This window comes from Malaclemys terrapin, chromosome 20, assembly GCF_027887155.1.
Source record: "Malaclemys terrapin pileata isolate rMalTer1 chromosome 20, rMalTer1.hap1, whole genome shotgun sequence".
Lineage (NCBI taxonomy): Eukaryota > Metazoa > Chordata > Testudines > Emydidae > Malaclemys > Malaclemys terrapin.
The window spans coordinates 7,947,712-7,961,849 of NC_071524.1; the positions used below are offsets into that span (position 1 = coordinate 7,947,712).

General features: G+C 47.0%; 1 protein-coding gene across 5 annotated transcripts in view; it reads left to right on the forward strand.

Moving 5' to 3' along the window:
* LOC128826379 (butyrophilin subfamily 3 member A3-like) overlaps window positions 1-14,138 on the forward strand; it is a 97,649-nt gene that overhangs the window by 47,003 nt on the left and 36,508 nt on the right. For all 5 annotated transcript variants that reach the window (XM_054009632.1, XM_054009629.1, XM_054009630.1 and 2 more), the window contains 2 exons: window positions 7,544-7,624; window positions 13,925-13,957. In XM_054009632.1, the coding sequence (XP_053865607.1) occupies window positions 7,544-7,624; window positions 13,925-13,957 (114 nt within the window). The remainder of the gene's footprint in view (window positions 1-7,543; window positions 7,625-13,924; window positions 13,958-14,138) is intronic.

Here is a 14,138-nt window from a genome sequence, read left to right on the forward strand (position 1 = left end):
AATCGTAGGACTGGAAGGGACTTTGAGAGATCATCTATTCCTGTCTCTTGCACGCATGGGAGGACTAATTATTATCTAGATGATCCCTGACAGGTGTTTGTCTAACCTGCTCTGAAAAATCTTTAATGACGGAGATTCCACAACCTCCCTGGGAAATTTATTCAAGTGCTTATCCCCCTAACAATTAGGAAGTTTTACCTAATATCCAACCTAAACCACTCTTGTGGCAATTTAAGCTCATTACTTCTTCTACTATTATCAGAGGTTAAAGAGAATATTTTTTCTCCGTCCTCCTTGTAACAACTTTTTATGTAATTGAAATCTGCTATCATGTCGTCTTTTAATCTTTTCTAGACTAAACAAACAATTTTTTTGACTCTTCCCTCACAGGTCATGTTTTCTAGACCTTAGAATCATGGAATCATAGAATATGATGGTTGGAAGGGACCTCAGGAGGTCATCTAGTCCAACCCCCTGCTCAAAGCAGGACCAATTCCCAACTAAATCATCCCAACCAGGGCTTGTCAAGCCTGACCTTAAAAACCTCTAAGGAAGGAGATTCCACCACCTCCCTAGGTAACCCATTCCAGTGCTTCACCACCGTCCTAATGAAAAAGTTTTTCCTTATATCCAACCTAAACCTCCCCCACTGCAACTTGAGACCATTACTCCTTGTTCTGTCATCTGGTACCACTGAGAACAGTGTAGATCCATCCTCTTTGGAACCCCCTTTCAGGTAGATGAAAGCAGCTATCAAATCCCCCCTCATTCTTCTCTTCTGCAAATTAAACAATCCCACTTTCCTCAGCCTCTCCTCATAAGTCATGTGCTCCAGACCCCTAATCATTTTTGTTGCCCTCCGTTGGACTCTTTCCAATTTTTCCACATCCTTCTTGTAGTGTGGGGCCCAAAACTGGACACAGTACTCCAGATGAGGCCTCACCAATGTCGAATAGAGGGGAATGATCACGTCCTTCGATCTGCTGGCAATGCCCCTACTTATACAGCCCAAAATGCCGTTAGCCTTCTTGGCAACAAGGGCACACTGTTGTCTCATATCCAGCTTCTCGTCCACTGTAACCCCTAGGTCCTTTTCTGCAGAACTGCTTCCTAGCCATTCGGTCCCTAGTCTGTAACAGTGAATGGGATTCTTCCGTCCTAAGTGCAGGACTCTGCACTTGTCCTTGTTGAACCTCATCAGGTTTCTTTTGGCCGAATCCTCTCATTTGTTTAGGTCCCTCTGTATCCTATCCCTACCCTCCAGCATATCTACCACTCCTCCTAGTTTAGTGTCATCTGCAAACTTCCTGAGAGTGCAGTCCACACCATCCTCCAGATCATTAATGAAGATATTGAACAAAACCAGTCCCAGGACCGACCCTTGGGGCACTCCGCTTGAAACCGGCTGCCAACTAGACATAGAGCTCATTGATCACTACCCGTTGAGCCCGACCATCTAGCCAGCTTTCTATCCACCTTATACATTCATCCAGCCCATACTTCTTTATCGTGCCGGCAAGAATACTGTGGGAGACCGTATCATAAGCTTTGCTAAAATCAAGGAATAACACATCCACTGCTTTCCCCTCATCCACAGACACAGTTATCTCCTCATAGAAGGTAATTCGGTTAGTCAGGCATGACTTGCCCTTGGTGAATCCATGCTGACTGTTCCTGATCACTTTCCTCTCCTCTAAGTGCTTCAGAATTGATTCCCTGAGGACCTGCTCAATGATTTTTCCAGGGACTGAGGTGAGACTTATTGGCCTGTAGTTCCCCGGATCCTCCTCCTTCCCTTTTTTAAAGATGGGCACTACATTAACCTTTTTCCAGTCATCCGGGATTTCCCCCGATTGCCATGAGTTTTCAAAGATAATGGCCAATGGCTCTGCAACCACATCTGCCAACTCCTTTAGCACCCTCGGATGCAGCTCATCCAGCTCCATGGACTTGTGCACGTCCAGTTTTTCTAAATAGTCCCGAACCACTTCTTTCTCCACAGAGGGCTGGTCACCTTCTCCCCATACTGTGCTGCCCAGTGCAGCAGTCTGGGAGCTGACCTTGTTCGTGAAGACAGAGGCAAAAAAAGCATTGAGTACATTAACTTTTTCCACATCCTCAGTCACTAGGTTGCCTCCCTCATTCAGTAAGGGGCCCACACTTTCCTTGACTTTCTTCTTGTTGCTAACATATCTGAAGAAACCCTTCTTGTTACTCTTAACATCTCTTGCTAGCTGCAACTCCAAGTGTGATTTGGCCTTCCTGATTTCACTCCTGCATGCCTGAGTAATATTTTTATACTCCTCCCTGGTCATTTGTCCAATCTTCCACTTCTTGTAAGCTTCTTTTTTGCGTTTAAGATGAGCAAGGATTTCACTGTTAAGCCATGCTGGTCGCCTGCTATATTTACTATTCTTTCTACACATCGGGATTGTTTGTTCCTGCAACCTCAATAATGATTCTTTAAAATACAGCCAGCTCTCCTGTACTTCTTTCCCCCTCATGTTATTCTTCCAGGGGATCCTGCCCATCAGTTCCCTGAGGGAGTCAAAGTCTGCTTCCCTGAAGTCCAGTGTCCGTCTTCTGCTGCTCTCCTTTCTTCCTTGTGTCAGGATCCTGAACTCGACCATCTCATGGTCTCCGCCAAGTAGGGTGACCAGACAGCAAGTGTGAAAAATCGGGATGGGGGGTAATAGGAGTGTTTATAAGAAAAAGACCCAAAAATCAGGACTGTCCCTATAAAATCAGGACATCTCGTCACCCTACTGCCACACTCACATCCACTTTTACTTCCCCTACTAATTCTTCCTGGTTTGTGAGCAGCACATCTAGAAGATCTCTGCCCCTAGTTGGTTCCTCCAGCATTTGCACCAGGAAATTGTCCCCTACACTTTCCAAAAACTTCCTGGATTGTCTGTGCTCCGCTGTATTGCTCTCCCAGCAGATATCAGGGTGATTAAAGTCTCCCATGAGAACCAGGGCCTGTGATCTAGTAACTTCAGCTAGTTGCCAGAAGAAAGCCTCGTCCACTTCATCCCCCTGGTCTGGTGGTCTATAGCAGACTCTCACCACGACATCAGCCTTATTGCTCTCACTTCTAAACTTAATCCAGAGACTCTCAGGTTTTTCTGCAGTTTCATACCGGAGCTCTGAGCAGTCATACTCCTCTCTTACATACAGTGCAACTCCCCCACGTTTTCTGCCCTGCCTGTCCTTCCTGAACACTTATCTCCATCCATGACAGTACTCCAGTCATGTAAGTTATCCCACCAAGTCTCTGTTACTCCAGTCACATCATAGTTCCTTGACTGTGCCAGGACTTCCAGTTCTCCCTGCTTGTTTCCCAGGCTTCTTGCATTTGTGTATAGGCACTTAAGATAACTTGCTGATTGTCCCGCTTTCTCAGTCTGAGACAGGAGTCCTCCCCTCTTTCACTCTTCTGTTCATGCTTCCTCCCGGTATCCTATTTCCTCACTTACCTCAGGGCTTTGGTCTCCTTCCTTTGCTGAACCTAGTTTAAAGCCCTCCTCACTAGGTTAGCCAGCCTGCTTGCGAAGATGCTCTTCCCTTTCTTCGTTAGGTGGAGCCCGTCGCTGCCTAGCACTCCTCCTTCTTGGAACATCATCCCATGGTCAAAGAATCCAAAGCCTTCTCTCCGACACCATCTGTATAGCTATTCGTTGACTTCCACAATTCGACGGTCTGTACCCAGGCCTTTTCCCTGCACAGGGAGGATAGACAAGAACACCACTTGCGCCTCAAACTCCTTTATCCTTCTTCCCAGAGCCACATAGTCTGCAGTGATCCGCTCAAGGTCATCCTTGGCAGTATCATTGGCGCCCACGTGGAGAAGCAGGAAGGGGTAGCAATCCGAGGGCTTGATGAGTCTCAGCAGTCTCTCCGTCACATCGTGTATCCTAGCTCCTGGCAAGCAGCAGACCTCTCAGCTTTCTCGGTCGGGGCGGCAGATAGATGATTCAGTCCCCCTGAGGAGGGAGACCCCAATCACCACCACCCACCTCCTTCTCTTGGGAGCAGTGGTCGTGGAATCCCCATCCCTAGGACAAGTATAATTGTCTGGATATGTGGACTCCCTACTTAGACCCTACGCCACCAGCACTCCCAGCTATCTCTGTGACACCACTGATTTCCTGAGAAAACTACAATGCATTGGTGACCTCCCAGAAAACACCATCCTAGCCACCATGGATGTAGAGACTCTCTACACAAACATCCCACACACAGATGGAATACAAGCTGTCAGGAACGGTATCCCTGATGATGACACAGCACAACTTGTTGCTAAGCTCTGTGACTTTATCCTCACGCACAATTCTTTCAAATTTGGTGACAATATATACCTCCAGACCAGTGGCACCGCCATGGGCACCCGCATGGCCCCACAATATGCCAACATTTTTATGGCTGACCTGGAACAACGCTTCCTCAGCTCTCATCCACTCATGCCCCTTCTCTACCTACACTACATTGATGATATCTTCATCATCTGGACCCATGGGAAGGAGACCCTGGAAGAATTCCACCATGATTTCAACAGCTTCCACCCCACCATCAACCTCAGCCTGGACCAATCTACACAGGAGGTCCACTTCCTAGACACCACAGTACAAATAAGCGATGGCCACGTTAACACCACCCTATACTGAAAACCCATCGACTGCTATACCTACCTTCATGCCTCCAGCTTCCACCCCGGACACACCACACAATCCATCGTCTACAGCCAAGCGCTGAGGTACAACCGCATTTGCTCCAACCCCTTAGACAGAGACCAACACCTACAAGATCTTCACCAAGCATTCTCGAAACTACGATACCCACACAAGGAAATAAAGAAACAAATCAACAGAGCCAGACGTGCACCCAGAAGCCTCCTGCTACAAGACAGGCCCAAAAAAGAAACCAACAGAACTCCACTGGCCATCACCTACAGTCCTCAGCTTAAACCTCTCCAACACATCATCAGTGATCTACAACCCATCCTGAACAATGATCCCTCACTTTCACAGACCTTGGGAGGCAGGCCAGTCCTTGCCCACAGACAACCCACCAACCTTAAGCATATTCTCACCAGCAACCACGCACCACACCATAACAACTCTAACTCAGGAACCAACCCATGCAGCAAACCTCGATGCCAACTCTGCCCACGTATCTACACCAGCAACATCATCACAGGACCTAACCAGATCAGCTACAACATCACCGGCTCATTCACCTGCATGTCCACCAATGTTATATATGCCATCATGTGCCAGCAATGCCCCTCTGCTATGTACATTGGCCAAACTGGACAGTCACTACGCAAGAGGATAAATGGACACAAGTCAGATATCAGGAATGGCAATATACAAAAACCTGTAGGAGAACACTTCAACCTCCCTGGCCACACAATAGCAGATGTAAAGGTAGACATCTTACAGCAAAAAAACTTCAGGACCAGACTCCAAAGAGAAACTGCTGAGCTCCAGTTCATTTGCAAATTTGACATCATCAGATCAGGATTAAACAGACTGTGAATGGCTATCCAACTACAGAAGCAGTTTCTCTCCCTTGGTGTTCACACCTCAACTGCTAGCAGAGCACCTCACCCTCCCTGATTGAACTAACCTCGTTATCTGCATACTGATTTATACTTGCCTCTGGAAATGTCCATTACTTGCGTCTGATGAAGTGGGCGTGCACTCACAAAAGCTTATGCTCCCATACTTCTGTTAGTCTTAAAGATGCCACAGGACCCTCTGTTGCTTTTTACATCCCTAGGACAGTGCATCTCATGCCTTCCAATCGTGGAGTCTCCTTCGGCTCCCTTCCCTCAGATGTATCATCTACTCCACTCTCCGCATTAGTACCTGTGGAGAGAACATGAAAAAGGTTGCTCTCCATTGCAGATACATGGACGCTCCTCTTTCTTCTTCTGGAGGTCACATGCTGCCATATTTCTTCACCATCCCTGTGTCCCCTCTGCGCAGCCTGCTCCGATTCTTCAGAATGTTGTGCCCGTAGAAGCATATCCTGACATCTGTCTAGGAAATCTTCATTTTCTCTTATGCAACGCACGGTCGATACTTGTTTCTCCAGACCTCAAACCTTCTCTTCCAATATGGAGACCAGCTTGCACTTTGTGCAGACAAAGTCGCTTCTGTCCTGTGGAACAAAGACAAACATGGCACAACCTGTGCGGGTTACAACAGCTGAACGCTCACCTTCCATCATTTTTTCCTTCTAAGAGCTTCCTCAGCTGTTGCAACAACTCACAGAAGCTCTCAAGATGAAAGACTCAGTGGGCTATCCCCAGGCAAACTCCCTCTGTTAGCCTCTGCTGTTTGCCGCTCAGCTGGTTTGCTGCTGACTGCCTTTTTATACCAGTCAGGCCCACTCAAGGCCCACCTGGAACAACGCACTCCCAATTCACACTTTTCAAACAAACAATCAAGCACACGGTCAAACTGACAAACTGTCCCAGCAACAGACACTCAGATACTCACCAACACAGCCCCTCTAATGCAGCACTTAGCGTAACTTTAATAATTTTGGTTGCTCTTCAATGGACTTTCTCCAATTTCTTCACATCTTTCCTGAAATCTGACACCCAGCATGGCACAATACTCCAGCTGAGCCTAATCAGTGAGGAGTAGAATGGAAAAATTACCTCTCGTGTCTTGCTCCCAACACTCCTGCTCATACATCCAGAATTATGTTTACTTTTTTTTGCAAGAGTGTTATATCATTCACTCATATTTAGCTTGTGATTCACTATGATCTCCAGATCCCTTTCTGCAATACACCTTGCATGGATGGAAGACAGAATCTGGGAACATCAAGTGAGGCAGCTATGCACACATCCAGAGGCAGAAACATAAACATTTGGGGAGCTTCTACAGCAATAATGTGGGTATTGGGTGAATTTACGCACCTTCAGGGTTCAGCAGCAACCAAACAGGAACTTAGTGTTTCACGGTGTCCCCTGATAGTGGGACTTAGGCACCAAGTCTAGAGCGAGGTGCCCAAGCCAAGTAGTGGCAAAACATGTTAATGAGTAGGTTAGGTAGCAACTTTTAAGCTAGTCAACACACACCTTTTAGGCTACTATGAAAATATCAGCTGTCTTTGTGAAACTCCTGGTCCTGCAAGCAGATGTTTAACTTTATTACTATAAGTAGTCCCATTAGAAGCAATTGAAGTTAAGCACATCCATAAGTGTTTGCAGGATTGAGACAGATGTTTTTTAAAAAAAAATATTTGTGGTGCTCCATAAAGTGATGCTATAGCTTCTGATCTGTTTGAATCAGGGACTAAGCCTAAGGTGTTCACTGTGAATTATTTCCTTTTTCTCTAAAAAACCCCAAGAGATTCTCCATGTTGTTTTTCTCTATCTTGCATCAAATAAAATCACAGAAGTAAATCTAATGTGAACTGCTTGAGCAATTTTTGTATCTGAAATAGAAATATACAGTATTTATAACAACATAGTACAATAACTGGAGTTTGTAATAATTCTTGGATAATTCTTCTACCATAGATTGGATGCAGATACTAATTCTGATACAAGTTTGCCCGACTTTCATCATCTCCGCTATCAAACTCTTAATCAGTTATAAACGTAAGTATTCTGGTCTAAATTTTCCACCATAAGAAACTATTGATTGGTATAGTATATTTTGAATATATTTGGGAACTGAGTAGAAATTTTATCTTAAAATTGTTACTGTTGCTGAGATCACACATTACTATAATGACAAATGGATCTAGATTACTAAATACCAACAACATGGCTTTAACGGCCATTCTTCTTTGAGTGGCCTCTTCATATTCCCAATTGTAGGATCAAGGCATCCCTGCTGGGAGCTACCGTAATGTTCTGGAAGGCAATGTCTGTTGGGGTCACTCACACTTCCCTCCCCTCCCATCCCAAAGGCGCAAAAAGAGGAGCAGTCCCAACCACCCTCTTCCTCCTTCCTACCATGGAATGTGCAGTGAGCTCCAATCAATCACACATAGAATCCCCCATGCTGCTCTCATCGGCTTTCCATCTTTCTTCCCTTTGGACACACATTTTATTTACAGTGGATCAATTGTCACTTGGTCTGATTTCTATAGAAAAATAAGAGAAAAGGAGATGCCCATCCAGCATGGTCTTTGTTTGGACCCTTGTAAGTGGAAGGGCTACCTCGCACACCCCTCAGGTCCAGTCGATTGAAGTCTGGTCATCTGTAAGTCCAGCATCCATGTGAGGATCCCCTCACCATCAAGGTCTCTGGGCTGCTCCAGATTGACCTAGCAGGCCTGGCTGTGAGGCAAACTCTTAGCCAAAGTACGGCTGGTCACTCAGCTGCTGCACTGAGTCCGCACTCAGCAGGACCTGCAGTGAATGACCCCTCAGGCACGTGGCAGCAACCTATCACAAAGTAGAGACGGGTCAGATGCTCAGTTATTTCCACAATGCCAGCAGAGCAGCAGATCAGTCTGAGCAACAGCACTCCCCAGCCAGGAACCCTCCTGCTGCCTCCCAGTGCAACAGACTACAGCGACTCCCAACCCTTGCTCCTGTGCCTGCTCCTCTGCCTGCTCCTCCTTCTGCTGAGCCCTGCCGGTTCCCTGAACTTGCCTTACTCCAGTCTTATCACTGACCCACTCCAGCCTGTCATCCGCATTCTGATCCCTCTAAACCCTGACCACCTGGCTCTGGTCCTGATCCTCATTTGGCTGCAGACTCTTATCTAGGTTTTGACCCTGGCCTGTCTCTAGATCGTCATTCCAGGAGAACCCTTAGCCAGGCCCAACCTTACGGCTAACTGTGGCTCATGGTCCAACCACTAGGCAAGATTACTGGAGGCAGGACCTGACATACCAATCTAGTTTCTAATTTTTCATTTCCTCCCCTCACAGCTAAAACTGATTTTTCCATTTAAAAATCAGAAAATTCCACTCTGGAATGGAAGCAGAAACAAAGAATCTGTCATGTAAAAATTCTGACAGTGGGAAAGGTTGGAGTGGAGAAGAGGTGGAGTACTGAAACAAGGAAAGGAGAGATGGTGTCTCTGGAAGGGATTGGGAGGAAATACACTGGTATTTGGAGGGTGAAGAAGATAGGATGAGAGAAGAAGGAGGAGGAGGAGGCAAATGAGATAACTGGATTGCATGTCTCCAATTCATGGAGGTGGCAGGTGCAGTTTTTTTTATAAGGCACCTTTTCCATATGGAGTTGTGCTGATGGATTATATGCAACATGCAGCTATCATATGATATAGTAACACTCTGAGCATGCTGCCTGAGTAACGGATAGAGGCCATCCTCTGGTGGAGGAGGAAGAATGGCAGGCACTGGACTGGGGTGGAGATGGCAAATACCAGCAGCTCCCCCAGGAGAAACAGAGGCAGGAATGGGTGTGCCCAGCAGAGATCGCTTCTCTTTGATTGGGATCATATATTCTCTGCAATGTAGCACCACAGGATCCATGCCTAAACCAATATCAGTGTGATGAGGGGGGAGAGCAGTCCCCTCTAGAGGGAAAGGAGGGCCCTTGAGGTGGGCGACGGTGTCCTTAAGGGTAGAAAATAGTTTTTTTTTCCTTCCTGTTCTCAGGCTGCTGAGAACTGTCTCTCCATCTGTTCCAAACCTGACCTTTTTACATGTTGGATATTTTGTTGTTTTTGTATCATAGAAAAAGGATGGTCTGTGAAAGGTGACATGCAAAGGGATAAATCATAGAATCATAGGACTGGAAGGGACCTTTAGAGGTCATCTAGTCCAGTCCCCTGCACTCATGGGAGAACTAAATATTATCTAGACAATCTCTGGCAGGTGTTTGTCTAACCTTCTCTTAAAAACCTCCAATGATTACGGTTGCTGCATGATGATCTAACACCTTTGACAGGGACAGGTCTTTTGTCTAGTGTTTTGGGAACAGTGAAGCCCCTGTATATGCCCAGGGCAGTGGAGTCTGGCACTGCAGTCTCCACTCTGCGATATTTGGAGAGCTGCTGATTCTGTGTCTAACATACAGGTGTGACAAACTGACCTACCTTGCAGGTCCTCACAACACTGGAAGGGGGAAAACATATTACAAGTGTCTGATCAGATCTGGGATGGGCGATCACTGCGTTATAGACTGGTGTCTTCACATGGTACTTCCTGTTGGCCATTTTGAGATGCAAAGTCTTGGTGTCTTGCTTGTGAGGGGGATTGTTTTCCTTTCTCGTGTTCTTTCTAACAGACCCTCATCCTGAAAGTGAAAGGAGACGGAGAAATCCATTCTTAGATTCTCTTACTTTTAGCATCTTCTCAGTCAGTTTATTCAGTTCTAGACCTCTCAGTTTCCTGGATTCTAAGAGGTTTTCCAGCCCATCCCTAAAGACTTAGGTCCAGATTTTCAAAGCTTTAGGTGCCTAATGATGCAAATAAGCACCTAGTGGGACTTTCAAAAGTGTCCATGCACCTAATTTCAGGAATATGGGGCAAATCTCAACAGCTGCTTATATGCTGCAGTTCCCAGCCAAGGGGAGCTGTGGGGGTGGTGCTGGGGGCGGGGGCAGAATGCAGAGCAGAGCCCCAGGCTGCCCCTAAATGTAGGAACCGGAGGGGGGCCATGCCGCTGCTTCTAGGAGCTGCGTGGAGTGGCCCCCGACCCTGCTCCCTGACTGGAGCACCGGAGCGTGGCAAACCCCAGACCCCACTCCCCAGCAAGAGATCGAGGGCCGGATTTAAATGACTGCTGGGCCGCATCTGGCCTACGAGCCATAATTTGCCCACCCCGGCTTATTGGTTTCAAAGCCTCTTTGCATGAGAAAGAAGAAGTGCCTGAAACCATCTTCTTTTCTGCAAGGCACATTTCCATGGATCCACAGAGAAGATACAGAGTGCTGTAGGTCTGCTTTAGATTTATTGCTGCACATGAAGGGTGACAGAAACACCTAAGTATGCCCATCCTTAAATGGAACAGTCAGGCCCAGCATCGACAGGGCCTCAGTAACCCAGCTTCAGTTCCTCCCATCTTGGAGGGAATCAGAGGCCTGCATCAAGTCTTTGAAAAATAACTAATTAACTAGGCTGGAGCTCTTGTGGTCACGTCTAAAAGTGGAGACATCCATCACCTACACTTACTGGTATGTGAGGTTTGTGTCATGGCCACAATACAAATGAGGCTTGTCAGAGGAAACAATAAAGCTAGGTGGCATGGAACAAAATTCTGTCTGGCAGTGCTAATACCCTGAGGGATATTGTACAGAGCTCTGTCTGATTTCCAGAAGTGTTCCTGAGGCACTCTCCTCTCTGTGCCATTGGTGCCTCAAAACTACAAGCAGCAAGCACAATGAGAGTATGATCATTTTCATATATAGATCTGCCTTTCTGTACATGCCTCTGACTGGAGTCCCAGACTGGAGACCTCTACCCAAAACAGTGCCCTCAGTTGGCCACTTGAAGAAGAAATACAGGTTACTTACTGTAAGGCAGTTGCAACTGTCCCACTGTCTGTCTGGGAGGGAGGCTACGCCCCCTCGCTAGAAGTCCTCTGGAAGGGAACAGTTCAGGTGGGAATTAGCACTGGAGTTCCTGCCACTCGGCAGGATAGCACAAAACTGCATCTAGGGGCCCTGGTCCTCCAACCAGGCGGGTCACCAAACAGTCAAAGGGCTCTAGCCTACAATCAGGGTAGAGCAGAATTGTCTATAAGCCCCAGCCCTCAGGAAGGGTGGGGCTGCAAACAGTTAGCAGGCTCTGGCCAGTATTCAGGACAGAGCAGTTACAAGTCTATTAGCTCAGGCCTTCAAACAGTGTGGGGCAGCAAAGTCTAGAAGGCCAGGCCCTCAGACAGGGCAGGGCAGAGAATTTAGGAGTTTCTGGCCTGTAATCAGGACAGGGCAGTAGTGAGTCTATACACCAGGCCCTCAAACAGGGCAGGGCAGCAAACAGTCGGGGGTCCTGGCTCTGGCAGACCACCAACAAACACAGGCCTCTTGGCCTATGGTGGGGAGGCAACCACTCCGAGGTCCCTGGTCTGGGATGTGGTGGAGTTGAGTGGGCCCATGTCCTCTTACCCCTGCCACTCCACCACGTCCCAGACCAGGGCCCTAACAGTGGTGGAGTGGTCCGTCACTGGGTCAGCAGGGAAATCCAGCCGCAACATGCTAGTCAGCGATCAGTCAGCAACACAACCGAACTATATTAGGCTCCCCTGGGCTACTTCCTACACTCTGGACTACTTCCTACACTCCTGTTCAAGTGGGGTACCTGGGGTACCTGGGGTCATTGTCCTTCTTGCTGGTATAAACAGATAATGGCAGCCCCAGCAAATCCTCTGTGTCTCTGGCGATCAGCAGCTCTGGCAGTCCCTCCAAATCTTGGGTGCTGCAGTGGTTGCTGTAAGGTTCAAGCTACAGCAGCAGGGAAGAGACATCCTTCTCCTCCAGTGGCTCCTCCCCAACTGAGCTGAAGGGCCTGCCTTTTATACTTCTTGTTCCTATCCCACCCCTCTGCTTCTGGTGGGGCAGGCGGAGGTGTCCCAGCTCTGCCCACCAGGGGGTGGTTGCAGCTGTCCCTTGGTCCATCTAGGAAGGAGGCAATGCCCCCTCGCTCCTGTTGTTCTCCAAGATGAGCCTCTGCATATTCACACTCTCCTACCACCTTCCCCACTTCTTTGGAGTCTCAGTTTAGGAATTCTCAAATTAGAGGAAGGAACTGAAGGGAGGTTGGGGCCATTTCTCCTTCGACACCATCAGAACCCTCCAGGATAGTAACCCCAATGGGCACTGCTCTCCAGAATATCCTGGTAGCTCATAATGCACGTGCCTTGATGAGTGTGAACATGCAGAGGCTCACTGCAAAGTGCTCCCTTTAAAAGTAAGTAATCCTAGTTCCTGAAATGCCGTATTTTAACGCTCAAATTTAAAAACTTGAGTGATGATAAAACAACAGTGCAACTTCTCAGTGTCCCACACTACATTGCCCAGTGGAGTGCTTGGGCTGCAGGAGGAATGCAACACCAGTCCCTGAGGTTCAGTACACTCCTCCACTGCATCAGGCCCACTCACAAGCTGGTGAGAGGTGAGGTAGGAAGGGGGGATGGCCCAAAGCCCGAAGTTGTGTCTGATCCTTATAATATGGTGCCAGAGGGAGATGGTTTGTTGAAACCTTTATGTCCACATAAGGGTGAGGCACAATGTGGCCTTTATTTTGTTTTGTGGAGTGGGTGGTTGGGTGTGTGAGTGCAGAGGGCAGAGCTAGAGATTAAAGGAAGAAGGAGGAAGAGACATCTTGCCAGACATTGTCACTTTCAGTTTGGGAAAAGTTGGCAAGATGCTAAGCAAAGCATATTTTGAATTCAGTAAAGACAAGTGCAAAGTACTAGACTTAGGAAGGAAAAATTAAATGCACAACTACAAAATGGGGAATGACTGGCCAGGTGGTATTGTTGCTGAAAAGGATCTGGGGGTTACAATGGATGACAAATTGAATATGAGTCAATAATGTGGTGCAGCTGTGAAAAAAAGGCTAATATTAGTTTGGAGTGTATTAGCAACAGTGTTATATGTAAGACATGGGAAGTGATTGTTCCACTCTACTCGGCACACAGTGCTTTACTGAAGCAAGATAATAGTGCTCAGTGTCTTGAAAGACTGAGTTCTTAGTGACTTGCATGACATTCCAAAGAACACTGAAACTATCAATTTGAGGGTAATAAACTTGCTTTTCAAGAGGAGGATGACACTGCCATGACATATGGTGTGTTCTTGTGTAGGGACGGTAGAAGATATTTTAGGCTGAAGAAAAGGGCAGATTACGCTCTTTTTCTGCATCTTGTGTTTGATAAATTGGATAAGAAGATCCTATATGGTACATGTGCTGAACAGTAACTGGAAAATTATCTGCATGCCTAGATTAAATACCTTATATCTTTTTTCAGGAAATCACAGGAAACAGCATGATCCTGAAGCAGGTAAAAATTATTGTAGGCTAATCTAAAATATTAGCAAGTGTTAACTGCCATGCCATGTATAATATTTTTGTTTGATGATATAGTGTGTATTGTCAAAAAAGGGTAAGCCTAGTGACAGAGGTCTGACCAGACTGACACCCCCTGCAATGTAATCATATCCTGTCGGCAGACAGGACACTGG